At 40.8% G+C, this 21,754-nt stretch overlaps 1 protein-coding gene across 1 annotated transcript in view; it reads left to right on the top strand.

Annotated features, from left to right (window-relative positions):
- Positions 1–783: 783 nt before the first annotated feature.
- TSPAN5 (tetraspanin 5) overlaps positions 784–21,754 on the top strand; it is a 257,691-nt gene continuing 236,720 nt past the window's right edge. The window contains exon 1 of the mRNA XM_006893078.1: positions 784–1,240. Coding sequence (XP_006893140.1) covers positions 1,160–1,240 — 81 coding nt within the window. The 5' untranslated portion in view covers positions 784–1,159. The remainder of the gene's footprint in view (positions 1,241–21,754) is intronic.

Below are 21,754 nucleotides of genomic sequence, written 5' to 3'. Positions count from 1 at the left end.
TAAGCTGTTGCAAGCAGGCCGTAAGGAAAGGATTGGATCCTAAAGACTCCTCTGGGTCCTCTTTCCTCCTTTGGCTCCACTTCCAGATGTAAACTCCTTTCCTCACAGGTGAGGAGGCTCCTTTCCTCTGTTCTCCTATTTTCTTTCACTCTTTTCTTCCTTGGAGAAAGGAGAGCGCTTAACTCCTCATTCCAACCCCAAGGAAGTCCAGGAACACTTTCCTCTTGGGCGCACCAGTAAGACATCTCTTAAAACGCAAAGGTGGGGCAGCAGTGTGTACGGTTACACCCAGAGGAAGGGGGCTTATCCAAAGGCTCACAGTATGGGTGTCAACTCACCCAACCCTGTTGTCCCTCTCCCCTGCATCCTTCCAGAAGCCATCTGCTGCTGCGGGTGGCAGTCAGAGAGACCCGCCGCTCTTTAATTTCGGACACTCTGCGGGGCTGCTCCCAAGCAGTGCACTCTTAGATCCCCTCCCCTCTTCCTTTCCGCAGGCAGTCCTCCCACCTACTCCGAGGCAAAGAAAGGGGACCCGGGCGCTCTGAGGTGGCCTGAGAAGGGGCGGGGAGAAAAGAAGTGGGAGGGGCGAGCAGGCGGCAGACACTACGTGGTGCCAAAGCCCGGAGGGCGCTCGAGCCTGCGCGCGCGCGCGCCCCTCCGAGGCCGGGCGGAGGGCGGAGGAGCCGCGGGAGGAGCCGCGGGCGGAGAAGGCGGAGCCGGCGGCGGAGCAGCCGGTGGGGCGGGGGGCGGGGCGAGCGGCAGGCGGAGTGAGGGGTGGGAGGGCGCGCGCGCGAGCCTGCGAGCAGCGTCTCCTCCAGCATCTGCCGCGGCAGCGTTTGCCCAAATCCCAGGACGGACCGACGGACCGCCTGGCGGACGGACGCGGGTGCTAGCTTTGTGCTGGGGGCCCGCTTCGGCGAGACTCGGGCTTGTGCGCGGCTTCTCTATCCTTTGCTCCGGCGGCCTCGGCGTGCGAGGGGCTGGAGCTGCGGGCGCCGCGCTCCACCGCTCGCTTCCCCGCGCAGCCGAGCCCGGGTTGCCTGCGCCTCGGCCCCGAGCGGCGTCCCCGAGTCCCCGCTCCCCTCCGGGCCGCTCTGAGCAGCCGCTCCGGGGCTCCAAACTCGGGCTGCCGGGGCAAGTGTCTTCATGAACCCAAAGGATGTCCGGGAAGCACTACAAGGGTCCTGAAGTCAGTTGTTGCATCAAATATTTTATATTTGGCTTCAATGTCATATTTTGGGTAAGTTGGAGCGCCTCTGGGATTTCAACTATTGTGGCTGATCGATTCGCGACGATTTCCCCACGCTGCCGGCCGCCTCTACTTTTCGCAGCCCCTTAGGCGCTTGTAGGCGGCGGGGAGAGGCTTTTGCCTTCCTTCTTGCCAGCGTGTGCGTAGGAGAGATAAACATTTAATCCTTTCTAGGAATGAGAAGAGGTGAAAAGGAAAACGGAGCCGGGAAGGTGGTATTAAGGCCCTGGGGTGCCTTCCTATGGGGCGAGTTGCAGGAATATAGATGAAAGAAAGGGCTCGGTAGTTAGAGAAATGAGCAACCACGCGAATTAGGTTTGCTCCCGGTGGGATAGGGATGTTGGGCAGAGCGTAGTGTCATAATAGGGAAGGCTAATGGGGCCGAGCCCACCCTGAGGTCCACCTTAGAACAAGGATCTGATTGGACAAGGGCTCGGCTCCGTGTTGCCGCGGCTGGTCTGTGCCATGCTCAGCGTGTATCTTCTTGCACCATCTCAGGCTTTGTGTAGGATGCAGATGCGGTGGTAGAAGGGTCTGTAAATGTGCACGTAAATATCGCTTCTTGCACGCTCTTCCCCTTGTGTTGGAAAGCACTCTTTTGCATAATGGACTGACCAGTGGGCGTACGGAGTAGAGGGATTTATGTCTCTCTCTCTCTCTGTGTATATATATCACCGTTAGGATTTTAAGTCACCATCAACATATGTTTCAGTATGTTCGTGTCTCACGTCCTCCTTTCCTGAGGAGTGACACACAGAACGGGTCGGTTTTTGGGAAGAGAAAGGCGACGGAGGAGGTGTGCGAGATCTGTTTTTATTGGGGAACCAAGAGAGCGAATGCTTGAACGCAAGATTCAAACCATTCACCGCTGGCGCTGAGATGTGTTGGGTACCTATTGTAATTAGACTGGGGCGCCTACTCTTTTGTTTTGTTTTGATTCTTTCCCTTGATCTCACAAACGTGTTCAGCCAGACAAAGAGTTCACCCAGGACCAGGCGAAACGTGTTTTTAGAGACCAAGCTGTGTTCCCTCCCATCCCATTCTATCATCTTCTTCACTGGGCACCCCCTCCCCATGGAAAGTAAAGATGGTGGCTGTCTAGGGGGTTCTCCAAGTTGCTGTTTAGGGTGAGGTAAACAATGATCCAGCTGCGAGGTCGTTAAAAAGCCACAGCAATCAGAACCCACGATGTATTTATTTTGAATCTCTTCTTAATTTTGACCATTGACTGAGCTGAGGCATCAGTGCAACTCTTCACATTTTTATTTTTCTACTACACATTTTGCAGACTATTTTTATTTTCCTTCCGTTTTCTATAGGAATGGCTTGTGTTGGTCATGCATATTTTGCAAAAGGAAATGGCAGAGATTGGAGAATACTTCAACTGTCATAATGCCATCTTGGTACTGATAATGAGAGGAGGCATGGGGATAAATATCATATCCAATCATTCGTAGGCATAAGAAGGTTTATGCTTGGTTTGGTTGTTGGTTTTTTGTCACCGATTGTGCATGATACTCTCAGTCATCGTTTCCCACCTCCACCTCCATCAAATGTTAGTACATATACAGAAGGAAGAAATTATTTTTCTTTTATGGCTTCTTTTCTTTCCCCCTGCTGGAAATTTCTAAAAGTGGTGGTAATCACATTTCTGAGTTGAGGTATTTTGATTTTATTGGAACTTTGTAACTTTGGGAGGCAGGGACTACAGAATTTTCACTGACCCTTCTTCATAGGTGATCAAGTCTAGGCCTTTTGACTGTACTTGAATGCTTCTGACAGTTGCACATTTAAGCTACCAGGTGACAAAAAAGCACTCAGGGACTTTGCTAGAGTTTAGGAGCAAGGAATGGGAAGGAAATAAAGGGATGTGGGGTTGTTTCCCTCACTTTTGATATAATTTTGTAGTCTGTGCAGAGGCAGATTTAGCTCTTTGTGTAGTCAAAGTTGCAGCAAATCCCTAGAAATTGAGGAGAACTCAAAAAAATTGAGTACTTGCATAGAGAGTTCCAGAACAGAGCTGAATTTTGTCTGATTGTAGAAGTTATCTCTGAGAGGAGTTTTATAAGAAACCAGAGAGTAGACTTTACCATAGAACTTCACGGATTGCCTGGAATTGCTACAATAAAGATGCCTGTCTTGTAAGGGCCTGTTTATGTCCTGGAATATTTGGGTGGTGGTGCAAACCACAAGGTTGGAAGTTTTTGTTCACTCAGAGTTACCTTGAGAGAAAGGACTGGCCATCTACTTCCAAAATACCAGCCATTGAAAACCCTACATATGCAGCAAAGTTCTGGTATGCGTGGCATCACCGTGATTTGGAATGGCCTTGAAAGCATCTGACTTCTTTCTTTGCTCAACACTCCCCACTCTTTTTTGTACGCAAAATGTTTCATTCAGGTACCCACTCACACCTTTCCTTTCTGTCCTGTGCTCCAGAATTACTGCTGTTTAAGTTTCCCAGTTTACCAAGACATCTCAAGTGTTTTGGAGAGGGTGAAACCAAGTTCCTCCTTGGAGGCTAGGATTTTGAAGCTCCATTTCACGTACTTTGGGCATGTGGCCAGGAGAGACTGTCCCTTGGAGAAGGACATCATGCTCTGAAGAGTAGACGGGACAGCACAGGAGAGAAAGACCCAGGATGAGATGGATTGATACAGTAACTGGGGCAATGGAGGTTGGTGTGTTGGAATCAGTGAGACTAGCTCAGGGCAGGGCAGGGTTCAGAGCTGCTGTACGTAGGAGTCACTGTGAGACACAGATGACTCGAAGGCACATGACAACAACAACAAGAACAACAACAGTGATAAACCACAGAATCAAAAGTAGTGGTATCCAGTTAAAGTAATGCAGACTTAGATGTTGGTGACTTAAGAGCTGAGGTCAGTAGCTCAGCAGCATGCTTTTGAAAAGTTTCGAGTCTCCGCTCTTTACAGGCCCCAGCCTAACAAACAGCAGCCTCCGTGCTATTCCTATACATCCCAGTAGACGGTATGAACGAGAGAGAGCACGAATTCCTAACCTTTCATTTCCATACTGTGAAACACTAGAATAAACTGAAGACATTTGGAGTTGTGCTAAAAGAAAACTGCGCATATGTAGCACCACCACCAACAGTTTTGTTCTGCTTTGAGCTGGCATTTTGATTTTGCAAGTCAGTGGACCAGCCTGGGCCTCAGTTTCTCAGCTGTTAAAATTAAGTGAGCTAAAGGTTCTTTCTTGTTCTGATATGGGACAACTCTGTCAGGGTCTTGTATGCTAGGGAAGGTAAAAAAAAAATAGAAGACATAGCTACTAATGTCTAATGGAAATAGCATATATTGGAATATCTGTTAAAGAGTTTCTTAATTTCCTCCTTAAAGATATTTTCATTAAACACCCCCCCCAATATATTTCACTAGTTTTTTTCTTGACTTACTCAGTTATTGGTATCATATGCGTATGTCTCTAGTCCCACCTTGGATCTGAGATATAGTCCTGTGAGTCATTACATATATTTTTATTAGAGTTACAGCTTTGTGTGTAAAATCTGAAACTTTTTATGTAACAGTTGTAATGATATTCTGAGTAACAAAGTCAACATCTTGTACAGATTCCTTTCTCATTAGTTATCATGGGTTAGTGGGGAAAATCTTACTTTATGTTGGGAGAAGTGGAGACAGAAGGGAATTGATATTATTAAGGGTATCACCATTCTTGGACATTGCTCAGGAAACCCTGAGGTGGCTGGAGCTGGGGAGGGGAAAGGGAGAGTTTGTTTTAAAGTTTCTTTATTCTTTAGGGTAATGAACTTCTCTCTAGCCCATTACACACCATTTAGAGGTATTTTTCTCTAAACTCTTTTGGATTCTTTTGCCACTCTTAACTATTCTCCAGTCCTAGGCAAGTTAATGGATCTAAGTGTTTATCTGTTGCCACGTAAAGGACCAGTGATGACACAGTGGTTAAAGTGCTTGACTATTAACTGAGAGGTTCGGAAAAAAATGGACAAAAAATACGTGGATGTCAACATAGATAATTGGATGGACAAGAAAGGCCTGTAAACCAGGAAGATTACTTTGTTTTCTGCTAGTCATTCTATAGGGAAAAGAATCCTTGTGATATGCTCGGGTGAAGATTTAAAGCCTGGGAAACCTTATGAGACAATTCTCCTCTGTCTATTTTGATCACTTAGCTTTGAAATTAATTTGATGGCACATAGGAACAGTATTAACAACAGTGCTACATACCATTCAACCCTAAAACTGAGTGGTTGAAAACAGAACTTTTTATTACACAAAACTGAACTGACCGTGCTGAGCTGGAGAGGGCTCATATAGTTACAGAGGGAAGTGCCCAGGAAGAGAGTTATATGAAGGCCCAGTGAGACTTCACAGGTTTAACAGGTAGTTGATGCTGAATGAGGGAGCTCTGATGACTTGTTGTTGTTATGTGCCCTTAAGTCACTTGTCTAATGGCTTCGTGGTAAGGAATTCTGCTGCCAACCCAAAGATACCTGGTTTGAATCTACCAGCTGCTCTGTGGGAGAAAGATGGATATTCTCTTCCTGTACGATTAATAAGAGTTAGGCCGGAGCTGTTGATGAAGCAACACACTGGGCTTTTTCCTGTTTCTAAGACCGAAGAGGAAGCTTCCAGCAAGCCACAGCTATACCAGAGCTGGTGCTTCGTCACTCTCACCCACTTCATTGGTTAAAGCATTCTTGGAATCTGTTTAGTTTTAAGAGGCAAAGGAATAGACCCCACCTTTTGATCTTGGAGTGCCAAGGTCACATTGCAGATGGTTTTGTGGATTGTGGCCATATTTGAAAAAAATAAACAAAATACAAACTGCTTCACTGAGCATTAGTATCTTGGGTAAAGAAAAGAAAAAGAATATTATCATTGAGGTGGTCATTTTAAGGATTTAAGCAGATAACATAACTCCTAAATGTTTAACATGTGGTAAATATCAGCATTGTTATTGCCTCTAGATTTAATACTAGCTCCCTGCTGGGAAAGAGAAGCTTTACAACAGTGTAGCCTGCTTCTTTGGCATCACTGTTGGTGGCTGCATTGAGTTGAGCCCTGACTCATGGAGGGAAGTGCTGTCTAAACTTGTGCAAATCTGATCTGCCCATTTATCAAGTTTTCATTGACTGATTTACAAAGTAAGTTGCTTCATCTTTCTTGCTGTTCTTAGTCTAGAGGCATCACTCCCAGAATACTCTTCTGCATCATAGCAACACACAAGCTTCCATTGACAGATGAGTGGTGGCTGCATTTGCAGACAGGGAATTGAACCCAGGTCTTTCACCATGGCAGGCAAGAATGCTACTGCTGAACCACAGGTGCAAATCACTGGCATGATATCGATTGATGATACCTTTAGAGGCAACTCTCTACAGTGCAAATAATAAAACCAATGAGCTTCTAACTGAAAGGTAGGAGGTTCTGGTTAGCACTTTTTTGTGTTTAATTCAGAAAAGCCAGCCTGTGAAAACTCCGTGACCATACTGACACTTTTGAGGTCACCATGAATTGGAATTGACTTGATGACAATTGGTAAGGCTGATGATACTCTTCATATCTGCTAGAGAAGCTGGAATGGTGAAAATAGAAAGGTTTGAACTCATCAGCAACTCCAGGGAAGAAAAGACTTGGTGAACTGCTTCCACAAAGATTACAGCCTGTGAAACCCTATTGGGCAGTCCTACCTTTATTTTTAGGGTTGCTGTGAGTCAGAATCAACTCAGTGGTAATGAGTTTGATTTTGATTTTTCAGTTGTTAGCAGGAGTGGCTTCCGCTTCCTAAACAATATGCTTCTGGAACCTCTATGAACTTTGATAAATGTTGATAGTTGTAGAGGGGCTTCAGGCCTTTTGTTCATAGGGTCACTATGAGCCATGCTCAACTTGAAGGCAGTCAACAACAACAGTGGGGAAAAACAACCCCATGGGATCAGCTAAAGCCTTGTAAAACTTGAGAGAATCAAGTTATTTTCTTTGCTCTACGAAGATTAGAACAGCAGTGGATACTGGAGGCCAAATTTCTCTCTTGATGTACTTGTGAATATCACATTGGATCTTTAAGTGGAGGTTTATGCAGGGTTGATAGCAGAATGTTGCATCTAATTTGTTTCCACAGGGCTTAAGTTCGGAGAAGAAGGAGATTTAGGGAACCTTGGGGGGCATCAAGTGGGAAACTTTATCTTATGAATTCACTATAAATTGCAAGATGTTCTGGAATGATGATACATCAGCATTTTATAAGTCATAATTTTTGTTTTAATTTGCTAGACATCTGTTAGCTCCAATGGCAACCATATGGGAGTCTCAATTGCCTTTTGAATTACAGGGAGATAGTAGGAAGAAAGCTAAATATGGTTCTGAAAGTGTCATATGGGAAAAGTGTACGAAAGGTGTACAGATCTCAGTGGTGAAAGTAATTGAATACAGACTTGCTTGGTCTGGCTGCTCACTCATGGGTCAGTGAGGAGGCACTGAAGCATTCTCACTTGATGATATGCTCTGGAGATTGAAATGAAGCTGAAGGGAGAAGTTGGAAAACCAAGCAGTGTTCCACCCACCTTGAAATTGCCAAGGTGAGCTCATTGAAAGGCATCACTCTGCCTTAATATGTCCACAGTAATAGTTAGTTCCTGGCGAAAGGGGGAAACAACCTGTATTTTTCCCAGTGCTTTACAATTATAATGTCTTTCTTCTAGCATCCGAGAACGTTTTGCAAGCATGTAATATCTCTGTTGAAGAAGTTGAAGTTTTTAGAGACGTGGAGAAATTTTTGAATATTAAGTAAAGGTTCACTTATGGAGTGTTAAGTTTCAACCAGTAACTATTACACTAGTTTTTGTTTGAGAACTTATTTTAGAAGATGCCTGTTATTGTAAAATGAAACATCAAGTAAGTCATTTGCATCTGTTCATAATTGAAAAGTAATAAAATTTTCGCATATGCCTCAGTTAACACCAGCCACCAGCACGAGAGTGTTCTTGAAGTATATTATTGAATAATAAACTAGTATATGGTCCATTGAAAATTCATAAATGAAAATTGATGTACTAGAGACAGTTCTTGAGTTCCATGCTTCTCTATGTAACACTGATGATTGTCTTCAAATTTCTCACTTCAGGCTGCTAAACTATCCTGCTTTGCTGGATTTTTTAGGCTCTCAAGTATGAGAACTTTCAGTCTTTTTCATAGACCCAGTATCTTGTTCATTTGTCTGAGAGATGAAAACCAAACTAAAGTATACTGCTTTTGAGTTAATTTCAACTCATGGCAACCCTCTGTCGGGTTTCCGAGGCTCCACATCCTTCCTTATAGGAGAAGAATGCTCAGCTCAGCTTTCTTCCATGGAGTAACTGGGAGATTCAACCCAGTAACCTTTCTATTATCATCCTAACACATAATGCACTCTGCCACCAGGGATCCATTTGAAACACAAGAGATGTTTTGTAAATGTTTATTCAGTGAATCAATTACCAGATCATTGGTGGATACATAGGGCTCACATCCTCTAACCTCTTCAGTGGAACTTTTCTCTATATTATCTCCCAGCTGTTCTGAGGATAGATCTGATTTTGGGATGCTCTCATCATTACTGATCTCAGGATCCATTGCATACAACCTAAATGTAATATGTGTCTCTGAATGTCCATCCTCTTAATGTACTGTAATGTAACAAAAAACAGATAAGTCTTGGAGAAGGTGTAGCCAGAGTGCTTCTTGGAGGCAGAGATGATAAAGCTTCACCTCATGTACTTTGGACATGCTGCTAGGAGAGGCTGTTCCTTGGAGAGGGACATCATGCTTGAAAAAGTAGAGAGATGGTGAAGGAGAGGAAGACCTTCAACCAGGTAGACTGACACAGTGACTGCAGCAGTGGGTTTGAGTGTCAAGAGATTGTGAGTACGGTACAGAATAGGACAGGGTTCAGATCTGCTGTTCATAGGGTTGCTATGTATTTTTCCTAACTGGATAGTACCTCACAACAATAATAACAATGTACTATTTGATTTTTATTTTTGAAACCATTTCCAATGTAGATAAAAATAGGAAATAGTATAAAGAACTCTTGTCCCCCTTAAGCATTAGAATACATTCCCAGCATGTTGCTTGCCATTCAAGCATTTCAGTGTTTATGCCGTGCAAACTATCACATTCTCCTAGTTAACCATCCATCAAAACAGATAAAGACATCATCATTGATACAGTACTACCATCTAATGCACAGATCTTATTCAACGATACCAGTAGTTACAATAATGTCATTTAAAGGAAAAGGATCTACCTTAGAACTACACATAGTTTTTAGTTTGTTATTGTAGTCTCTTTGAGTGTTTTACTATCATGATATTGACACTTAATAAGCCAGTTAACTTAGTTGGTGCTGTTATGTGTCATCAAGTCAGAACTAATTTAAAGCAGACCCTCCAGCAGGTTTTCAGAGGCTGTAAATTGTGCAGGAGGAGATCACCCATCTTTTTCCCACGGAGGACTGGGTGCGTTTGAACCAGGTGCTGTTGGATTGGCAGCACAACCTGCCACTAACTGTCCCTTGATTTGGGTTTATCTGACATTTTGACATGCTTAGGTTGAGGTCTGTGGTAGGAATGGTACAGAAATGGTTGTGTTCTTCTCATTGCATTTTATCAGCTGGCACTGATTTCTCTTTGTCCTGTTACTGATAGTGATCACTTCTTAAAGTACAGTCTGCTAAATTCCTCTGCTATTAAGTTACCTTTTCCCTTTTGTAATTTATACTTTGTGACAAGTTGCTTTGTAACCATGACAAGAATCAATTCTTATTAAAATCCTAATCTGTCAGTTTATTTATAGGGATAGCAATTTGTGGTTTCTATCTTGTATCTTTTAACCTTTTGTTTTTATTATTTATTTTGCTGGTTGTATTGGTTTCTAGGTTTGGCCAGTGGAGGTCCTTTGCACTGAGTGCTTTTTGTTGCCATCACCTTCCTTGTTTTTTGCCAAAACAAGATGTCCCCAGCTCATAATTTTCCTGCATTCTTTGATCCAAGTCATGGTGTTTTCAGTAATTTCCTATGCAACTGAAAGTTGGACTGTGATTAAGGGTGACATAAGAAGAATTGATGCCTTTACATTACAGTGTTGGAGAAGAGTACCAGATATCCCATGTTCTTTTCCCTGGTTTGGATGGGGTCCCTTTGGACATACCTCCCTCCATTAACGGACAACCAGCAGAACGAACGTATTTTCCACTCACTTTTCTAGCCATCTACAGAACACGAGGCTGGTATTCCAGCACTCCTTAAATCTCTGCACCGTGTTACATCTGGAGCAGAAATCTCAGCTCCTACATTGATTTGCCTTCAAGTAAGTTACTCTCACATATTGCTTCCTTGGTTGCTCATTTAAAAAAAATCGGGGAAAGAATTTTGATCGCTCACAGTTAATCAGTATTATATGAGATCATGCATGTGAAAGTGAGTTGTAAAAGATAAATATCTCAATTCATCTATTAGTTAACACTGGCTAAGCTACATATGCTTTTCTTGGCCGCCTGAGAACATTGTAGTTGGAGGTAGGATTTCTGGGGAAGTAAAACTTTTCACAGTTTTTTCAAGTGAACTTTATTAAAACACATCCACATATCCACCCCCCTAACTCCCCACAATGAGCTAAGAACTGATTGAAAATTCTAACCATTCAATTGAAAGAGTGCTGGTGGTGTAGTCTGTAGTATGTTGTACCGCTATCCAAAGAGCTGAGTGTATCCAGTGGTTCAAACCCACCAGCCACTCCATGGGAGAGAAATGCGCAGTCCCTTCCCATTAAGATTGAAAGCTTCAGCAGCCTGACAGAATGAGTTGGAACCACTCAACAGTTGAGTCTTTATTTCAGATTTAGTGGGAAGAAAGGTCTGGTGAGCTGTTTCCAAAAGAGCACAGTCACAGATCTGTTTGAAACACCACATGGTGTCACCATGATGATGGTAACAGATTAGGGATGTTCTCCCCTCTTTTTTTACCCCTTCCCATATTATTTGTTTTGAGTCCCTGGGTAGTGAAATGGTTAATGCACTTGGCTGCCAATGGAAAGGTTGGAGATTCAGATCCATGCTGAATTGTTTTGGATGAAGGGTAACCTATGTCTGTACCAGAAGTTGTTGGAAGACTTACGGGGTACAACTTTGCTGTGACCCATGGGGTCTCCAGGAGTAAGGATCACTTCATGGCAACTGATTTTTATTATCCTATTTAAATATTGTCTTCTGGCCCAGTGGTTCTCAATCTAGCAAGCAGTTCTAGGGCTTCTTGGGTTACTCCACAGGGTCCTGGGTTTCCCCCAAGAAGTCTGATCATAATGATTGGTACTTTGGAATATCAGGAAGACTTTTTTTCCCCCTAGAGTCCAATACTTAAATAATAATAAAAAACAATGAACGCTTCCCTTCTATCCTTAAGATATTTTTTTACTCTCAATTGCCAAGACATGTCCAAACAACAACAAAATTCCTTCTATACAGACTTTTAATCTCTTAGTGAAGGGTTTTAGCCTCTTCATGCTTGGAAAGTCCCTCTCACTAACTAGGAAAAAAAAAGCTTCTGTAAGACTAATTAATACTCTCTGCCTTTTTTATAGATGTAGCAGCCTGATTAGTAGGTTGTCAGTCAAGAAAGTTCAGTTTCCGAACCAAGAAGTCTGATTCAGCAGGTCTAGGATGGGGGCCTTGAATAAATAATAATTTAAAAAATAGCTCTGTGGGTGATTGGACGCACAGCTGAGGTTGAGAAGCTCTGGGGTATTGCTCTTGGCAAGATCTTCATTTCATTCTCTTAAGGGACACTCAGAAGAGCAGGGACCAAAGGGTGACTGATTTCACTAGTGCATGAAACTAATGCAAGGTAGTTTTTTTGCTTATGGTGGAAAAATTTTGGCCTATTTTATCCCTCATGGAATTTTTTATTAATCCAAAAATGCCAGTTTATTTTTAAGCCTGAAAGCCCTAAAAATAATGTGAGAAAATCAGATCTCTGTTAAAGAGAACCTCTTGTGCTGCAATTAGCATACTAAAAATGAGAATTTTATATACATTTTAAAAGAATGCACCACTGCTGTTGAGTAAATTTCAATTCATGTCTACTCTCCCATCAAGTTTCTGAGGCTATGAATATTTTTTAAATAAAATTTTTATTTTATGCTGGTTTACTTTACAGAGTTTTCATATACATTGTTTTTTACATCAGATCTTTCCCATTTCCATTACTCATCCCTCCCTCCACCCATAAGATTGTGTGACTATGATTATCCCCCTGCCCATCCTGACCACTCTGCTCCTGCCCTTACCCCCTTGGATTCTCATACATATTTTATTAGTTATCTTTCTATTTCTGCAATAATGGTTTTATACAGTATTTGTCCTTAGGGGCCTGAATTAGTTCACTTAGCATAATGCTCTCCAGTCCCTCCCAAGGTAGATAGTGATTTTTAAAATCATTCCTCCTGCATGCTGTGTAGTATTCCACCATGTGTATGCACCATAATTTATCAATCCATTCGATTGTGGTTGGACATTTGGACTGTTTCCATGTTCTTGCAATGGGAATAATGCTGTGGTGAACATTGGTGTACAAATCTCTGTCTGTGCCTCAGTTCTGATTTTTCTCAGGGTGTATTCCAAGCAGGAGTGGTATCCACTTCCTAAATAACATGCCTCCGGAAACTCTATGAACTTTGATAAATGTCGATAGTTGTAGAGGGTCTTTCAGGCCTTTTGTTCATAGGGTCGCTGAGTTGTGCTCTACTCAAAGGCAATCAACAACAACATATTCCAAGCTGGTCATGTGGAATTTCTATGTTCTGCTTTTTGAGGAAATGCCTAACTGCCTTCCAGAGTGGTTGTGCCATTTTACAATCCCACAAACAGTGTATAAGAGTTCTATCTCTCCACATCCTCTCTAACATGTATTACTGTTAAACTTTGCCACTGTTCCTGGAGTGGAATGGTATCTCATTGTGATTTTTATTTGCATCTCTCTTATTGCCTCTGATTCTGAGCATTTCTTAACGTGTCTGTTGGCCATCTGAAATGTCTTCCTCTGTGCAAAGTCTTATTCATGTCTCTTGCCCATTTTGTAATTATGTTATCAATCTTTTGTGGAGGCCTTTAGGATTCTGTAAACTTTTGATATGAGACCCTTGTCTGAAATGGTATTCCCAAATGGTTTTTTTTCCCAGTCAGTAGGTCTTCTTTTCACTCTGTGGAAAATGTTTTTGAAGAAAACACAAGAATTTTTGTGCATTTTGAAGAATATACTAGAATTTAATCTTTAGAAGGTCTCAAAGCTTGTGACTCTTTTGAGGAGACCACCCATCTTTTTCTTGTGGAGTAGTTGGTGGATTTGGACTTCTGACCTTTTGGTTAGCAGCCCAGTCTGTGACACCAGGACTCCTTATGTAGAAATACCAAAAACTCACTGCTGTGGACTTGATTCTGTCTTATTGTGACCCAGTATATAAGGTAGAATTGCTCTGTAGAGTTTGCACAGCTGTAAATTTTTGTATAGGTAGACTGCCACATCTTTTATTACAGAGTAAGTGATGGGGTCAAATTGCTAACCTTTTGTTTAGGAGAAGAACACTTTAACCACTGTGCCATCAGGCCTCCTCTGTAGGAATACATTGTTGTTGTTGTCCTTAGGTGCTATCAAATTTGTTCCAACTCTGTAACTCTGTACAACAGAATGCAACACTGCCGCATGCAACTACCGTGGCATTCTGTCTTGTTCAGGGACTTACTCTTTTTTGCTGACCCTCTGTTTTCCCCAACATGATGTCTTTCTCCAAGAACGACCCATACAAAATTACATACTCAAAATAGTGAAACAAAGTCTCACCATCTTTGCTTCTAAGGGACATTCTGACTATACAAGACAAGCTTTGTTTGTTCCCTGGCAGTCCATGGTATACTAGTATTTTTTTGCCAACACCATCATTCAGAGGCATCAACTTTTCCCCCATCTTCCTCACACATTGTCCAATTTTCACATGCATATCAGGAAATTGAAGAGAGGAAGACCCTCAACCAAGTGGATTGACACGGTGAGTGCAGCAGTGGGCTTGAGCGTGGGGATGGCACAGGATTGGGCAGGGTTCCTCTCTGTTGTTGGTAGGGTCACCATGAGCCATACTTGTCTCAGCCTCAACAACAGCATGGATTGGATGAGGAGTATCTTCAAAGTGATTATCTTTGCTTTTTAACATTTTAAAGAGAGTTGTTGGCAGCACATTTGCAGTGCAAAACAGCCTTTGCTTTCTGGAGTGCTGCTTTTATGGGTGTTGAGTGTGAATCAAAGGAGAAGTAAATCCTCGGCAATGTAAATGTTTTCTCAGTTGATCATGATGTTGCTTATCGGTCCAGTGTGAGGATTTTTGTTTTCTTTATCGTGAGGTGCATACTCAGTGATAAGGGCTATTGAATTTGATCTTCATCAGTAAACGCTTCAAATCTGCTCCAGTCTCAGCAAGCATGGTTGTGACATCAGCATATTTCAGATTATTCATGGTATTGATTCCTTCATATAGTGAAACTTCACGGGTTATTTGCTCAACATACAGATTAAATAAGTATGATGAAAGACTACAACCAAGATATAACACCTTTCTGATTTTAAATCATGTTCCATTTAATTTTTAACAACTCAAGTTTCCCTAGGTTCATACCTGGTACATTCCACATCCCAATTATTAATGGATATTTGCAACTATTTCTTCTCATTTTGACTCACTATGCCAGTAAATGAAGGCCTGTGAAGTTGCATTCCATCCACACCAAAAAAATTGACTTCTGCTTTGAGTAGGCAACTTTTAAACAATTGCATCTTGAGTCTTCCCCGCAAAGGAGCAAGGATCTAATCTTTTAGGAACAATAGCAGAGTTTTCACTGTCCAGTTGATTTTTTGGAAGTAGATTTCTAGGTCCTACTCTGGTCTAGTGGCAAGAAGCTGTACTGTAATGCTGAAGGCATGCCATTCGAGGCCACCAGTCACTCCATGGGAGAAGGATGGGCAGTCTTCTCCTGTGTGATTAACTGCCTCTGAAAACCTGCTTGAGGGTTAGTTATGGATCTGACTCTGTGGTACACCACCACAACAACACAGTCTGTCTTAGTCTGGATACGCCAATAAAGTTTATCCACCATGAGTGACCCTGCGAGTATTTGAAATGCCAGTGGCAAAACTTTCAGCATCACAGTAACACCCAAGTCAACGCAGTCTGACTAGATGGCAGATGAGTGGTGGGTAGGGTTAGAAGGTAGTTGCTTATTCTACATTAATGGAACAGAATTAGACTTTTTATTCTTTCCCCTGGGTTGTCCTCGATTGCTATATACCCTTTAATTTAGTGAACTGGATCTGACTACAGACACTCTACGTTAGTAGACCACTTGCTCCTTCAAAAATCAGACTTTTCTGTACATGGTTGTTGTTCCCATTAGTCTGTTTTTCTAGACTTCTTTTTTTTTTTTTTTTACTTTCAATCCTGGATACCCGTTGACTGATGAAGAGAAGTTACTTTCTCCATGTTTATATGGTGGATTATTAAGATGACTCTAATTCTCTGGAAAAGACATTTATTATTATATACCCCAAATTTTGTAGTAACATCACAAAGACAAGTGACAGTAAAACAAACACAGGCTATCCAAACATGATACTTACTGTTTGTTTTCTTCAAAAGACAAGTCTTAATCTAGAATCATTGGAACATGAATAATTTCCCATTATGATCTTGACTTCTTCACCCCTTTTTAATGTTTTACCTATTTATTTATTGCAATACAGTTATGTATAATATTGGATTTTTAATACCATCATTCATAGACATTTTGTTTTATAACATTAATTGCCTTTTATTACTACAGTGCATTAATTTTACAATATAATCAACACTTACTGTGTATTACCTCTTTTTCATTTCACCCCCCTTTTTGAAAAAACAGTTGTTAGGTGTTTTTTAGTTGAGTACGGCTTATAGCAACCTTATGAACCACAGAACTTAACGTTGTCCTATCCTGTGCCATCCTTACCATTTCTGACATAGGTGAACCCATTGCTGCAGTCACTGTTAATCCATCTCGTTTTAGATCTTCCTCTCTTTTCTGACTCTCCAGCTTTCTAATCATGATGTCCCTGGATTCCAAGGAGCAGCCTCTCCTGCTAACATGCCCAAAGTGTTACATGAAGCTTTATCATCTTTGGCTCCAAAGAGCACTCTGGCTACACCTTCTCCAAGACAGTCTGTAAGATACTCAGTACTCTTCTCCATCATCACAGTGGCTCAAAAATATAAATTCTTTTTTTCAGTTATCTTTATTTGTTGTTCAGTGCTTAGATGCTTTGCAAGGGATAAAAAAAGACCATAGCCTGATTATGAACTGGGTTCATAAAGTGGAAGTCTTTTGAAATAACCTTAATTTTTAATAAGGTAATAATTATTTCTCTAAGTTGTTTTTTTCATGGAACTCCAAGTTATCTCCATTCATCCTGATATGTGGACAGATCCTAGGTTAGTGCTGTGATATTATTCATATGTGCCAAGAATTACAGAGGACTGTAATTCTAAAATGCAAGGTACAGTTTTTCAGTAATATTATTACCAAGCACAGTAACAAAATAATATTTGGAAGTAGATGGCAAAACATTTTGGCTTTTCTCATTGAAAAGGCATAGTGATGTTCTATACCTCTTCCAGCTACTATTTACTGTTTAGATAAATATTAGAAGACAGAGGGTTCATTTTCCTTGTTGAGTTTTATTTTTTCCCCTAAATTACACTTGGCTCTAAGGCTAGAATTTCTAAAAATCTGGAGGGAACAGCTGGTGCTCTGATAAATATTCAGGCCAACCATTTTAATGCTTCGTACTTAATTAAGTAGTCCTAATAAAAGAGGAATACTTAAGCATTTCTCAAAGTGTAATGTTTTGCTTCCAACAAAAATTTCCCTCTACTGTTAGTACTTTCCCTAAGCTGCCTTGAAATTTGGTGCTGCCAAGTAAAGTCGTTCTTACCATGGATGATTTATTTAATATAGCCTCATTAACAATTTAACTAATAGTTGAAGATGCCATGATTCATTGACTTCAGAAATTTTGACTTTTTTCTTATATGGTACAATATTTCCATTGAGTTGATTGACTCTCCTTGTGTGTCAAAATTTAATTGTGCTCTGTAATCAGTGCATTGTAATCAGTGGCTGATTTTTCAGAAGTAGATCATCTTTCTTCCACAGTGCCTGTGGGTGGACTCAAACCTCTAACCTTTTGATTGGTAGCAGAGTGTGTTAACAGTTGTACCACTGAGACTCCTGGTACAGTGTTAGAGACTGATAGAAAGTTCATTCTAACACTCATTCAAGTGCTCTTGTAGTCATCTGCTAATGAGTTTGTACCTTTAGTCATATGTTTAGGTTTTAACCTACCTTCATCCCGCGACTCGTGACCTTAGACAAATTACTATCCACCTGTGGCTAAATCACCTTTTTACCTGCAAAACGACATTTTTAGTATTGCTATTATTAGTTGTATTATCAAGAATAGCACCTATCTTGGAATCATGAAGACTAAAGGAGTTAGTACTGTATATCAACTGCTTGGGATAGTCAGTAAATATTAGCAGTTATTACCTGCCTCAGTTCTTCTAATAATTTCTTCTAAGTTGCTTTTCTCAACTTTTTTCAGAACAATTTATATAATCTTCCATTGTAATGCATCTATCCCTCATTTATTGACTGTCTCATTATCTGACTTTGCACATTTATAACAATAGTAAAAAAACAGGTTCATCTATTCTGTGCATTAATGATGTATGGTAGTAATGAATGCCAAGATGTGAGGCAAGATGAATGCTGGCTGTGGTAGTTAAGGTTATATGTAAATGTAGTAGGGCCATGATTCTCAGTGACTTGGCGGTTATATAATGATACAGTCATCCTCCACTCTTTGCATAATGCTGATTTTTGCATAATGACCTGGTGTTTGGAACCTAACCATGTCAATAAGTGAGGAGTAGGTGTATGTATTTTTAGTTTTCTGTAATAATGTTCTGCCTACATAAGTGCATTCTCAAAATAACTGGAAGGGGAAAAAAAATCTAGCAAATGCTCAGAATGTTCTTTTCATTATAATGAATGACATATAATTCTTATCATGGATACCAGACCATGAATTTACATCTGTTGTTTGTTGTTAATTTTCCCTTTTTTTTTGTCCTTTCTTTTATGCAGTCATTTGCACTCCTTTCTTTACAAAACCAGACAGTCTCGGATTCATGTTGAGTTTCAGAAGTGTTAACTCTGGTATTAGACCTACTGTTAGAGGAGAAAGAGAAAAAAATTTTATTAACATTTGTTAAAATTGCTATATCTTGGAAATATCTAGATGGTGGTCGCTATATATGTTTATCTCTTGTATGGGTTCTGATGATCTAGTGGCTAGGGAATTACACTGCCAACCCAAAGGAGAGTCAGCCATGAGTTGATTCCAACTTGTAGGAATGAGTTTGAAGTTATATTTTCTTTTCTTTTGAGTGTTATATGTTATGGATTTTTGAGTTATTTTACTTAATGTATTTCAGACACGCGCTCTAGGTGGTGATAGTATAAATCCAATTGGTAGTGGTGGTGGTGGTGGTGGTTGATTGCCGTCAAGTCACGATTCATAGCAATGCTATGAACAGAAGACCTGAAGCCCTTCCATACCTGTCATCATTTTTCAAAGTTCATAGAGTTTCCAGAGGCATGTTGCTTAGGAAGTGGATGACATTCCTGCTTCCAGTTGGCGTCAGTACAGATAAACTTTAAATTTCCCTTTGAATGTCCTTACAGTTGATACAGAGTTGGATTGACTACATGGGCCACTCATCTTGGTCAATGAGTGACTGGTTGGCTTCTCCCCTGAAGCATTAATGCTGGTATTCTTTGACTTCTAAGACTGTCAGCTAATGTGGAAGACACAGGGTTCCATGTTTCCAAGTATGATCTTGCTTCTCATCTGGCTCAGCTCTTGGAGAAAGACTAGGATATTCTCAGTTAGTAGTTGCAGGGAGCCTGATCCCTCATTCTGTGCAGAAGGGCATGTAGCAAAGCCCACAAGGTAGGGAAGAAAGGGATGCCCTAGGAGAATTTTTATATGGTGCTCATCGTGAAGGCGCCCTTGGCGGCCTTTCCTTAGGGAGTTGCACTGCTGAGCCAAAGGCTGTGTCTCTGGTGGTTTGAATCCTGTAGAGGCTCTGTGAGAGACAGATGGGCACCTTCCTCCAGTGTAGTTTATATCCTCGAACACCCAGTGGAAGGTCAGCTATGAGTTGGTCTCTCCTCCATAAGAATGAGATTTGATATTCATTGTTTAAAAAGAATGATTCTGTAGCATAAAAGATAGGGAGCTCTGGTGGCTTAGTGACAAGAAGTTCTACGCACCTGCTCCTCAGGAGAAAGATGGGCATGCACTCTCCTCCTGTGTTACTGGATCGGACCAAAACCTGCCATAGAGTCAGCCAAGATTAGGTCTGACTTGATGACACATAACAACAGCAAAAACAACAACAACAACAACAACAGCCACAGTGTGACAAGATTTTACAAAAACACTGAGAACTGCTAGTTTGAATCTGCTCGCTGATCTCTCAATCCATTGATGGGTTGTGACTCACTGATTTTGGGGAGTAACTGTAGGTAATTGCCTGGGGAAGCAGCAGATCCTAGAATGCAGTCAGTTGCAGGCTATCTACATAACATCTGTCAAACTCTTGCCCCACCCTTGAGTTTCTCAAACTTTAATGTGCCTGCTGATCACATGGGAACTTGTATAAAATACAGGTTCTGGTTCAGTGGCTCTGGGAGGGGCTGAGATTTGGTATCTTTAATGATTTGGAGGTACTGAGATGCTGCTGCTGGTCACGGATCTCACATTTATTTACAGGAACGTTAGATAATTTCAGACTTTAATTTTTTCAGTGGAGTCAATTTTTTAAATCTTTTGTTAATTGATATTTTAATGGAAGTTTATAGAGAACTTGGATTTCCATTCATTCATTGTTGCACATTTTCCTCAGAGGAGTCAACTTTTAAAACTTAAATCCATTTATTTAAAAGGGAAATTAAAAAAGAATCAACGTTCAAGTGCATACAAAGACAGCAATATGGCTTATTAACTTCTAGGTAGCTATTGGTGCCTGCTGACAAGCCCCACATGGAAGGCTTATTTTCTTTTGTTAGCGTGGAGGTTAACCAGTGTGCAGTGTTCCACATATTAGTATCAAATGGAGACTTTCTCCTTGACTAGACCAGTGTACAAAGAGAGTTGAAAAGAAAACAACTTTCTTATTCAAGATTATTTAATGCTTTATTCTAAAATTATCTACTCTGGTTCCACTTGCTGCTGGTAAGTCATACTTTGGGGAACACTGCTTTTAAGTAATTCACAGAATAAGCTGAATCCAGCTTGCTAGGTGGGTGCGTCTTGAAGGGAAAAATGTTTAGAGGGATTCTTTTAAATATTTGCCTGCCCCTAGTTCTGTTTCCTGTGTAGGAAGTGAGGTGTCCTCTTCCTTGGAAAAAGTTTCAAACCCCAGGCATAATGAGTAGTTTCATTTTAGGTATTCAAACAGACAAACAAACAAACAAACAAACAAAAAAATGCTTGGGGAAATGGCATTTTGGGCTCACAGGAAATTGACTTTAAATGCTTATGAAGTCTTTGAAATTGGTTTTCTTTTCCTTCTTCCTTTTACAGGTTATTATTGCTTCTATTTAACTTTGTAATGAGTTCATTTATTGGATGCTTTTGAAAAAATAGGGCACTTCCTTGATGTTTTGTCTTTCAAAAACAATAACATTAATATGCCTTTTTAAAAGACTTTTAAAAGGAAATCCAAATATCTTATTCCAGTGATACTTCCTTTAGGTTCAGCTAGTTACATGATTCAGATCCACCAGCTACTCTGCGGAAGAAAGATGAGCGGTCTCCTCTTGTATGATATGTTGCCTCTGAAAACCCGCTGGAGGGTCAGCTGTGAGCTTGCTCTGATTCGATGGTACAAAACAACAACAATATTAAAAGTAGACTATTATTCAAGTGTGCAGACAGCAGCAAACACTAAAAGAAAACCAACAACAACAACAACAACATTTCAGAGTTTCAGTGAAAAGGATTTGAATTTCAACCAACCTCAATTAATTAACCTTGTAAAGGAAGAATGTGACTTTATATCACTAGCTTTTTAAGTACTTCTTCTGACTTCACTGGCATTTTTTCTCCTCAGGATAACATTTAGAATAAGTGTTTTCAACATACAGAACAAATACGTCGTGAATAAACATCAATTTCACACAACCAGAGGAAAAAAAAAAATCAATAAATCTCCTTGAGGCAGAGAAAAAGCCCTGTACTTTAAAAAGAAGGAATTACAGTGTTAAGTGACTGGAAAACAAAAACAAAGACTCAACAATCCTAGGCTCTTCTTTTTAAAT

Source organism: Elephantulus edwardii, unplaced genomic scaffold (assembly GCF_000299155.1).
Source record: "Elephantulus edwardii isolate Elephantulus edwardi_28Jun2011 unplaced genomic scaffold, EleEdw1.0 scaffold00122, whole genome shotgun sequence".
Classification (NCBI taxonomy): domain Eukaryota; kingdom Metazoa; phylum Chordata; class Mammalia; order Macroscelidea; family Macroscelididae; genus Elephantulus; species Elephantulus edwardii.
Note: the sequence above shows the minus strand (reverse complement) of the source record. Positions and strands in the feature narration are given on the sequence as shown.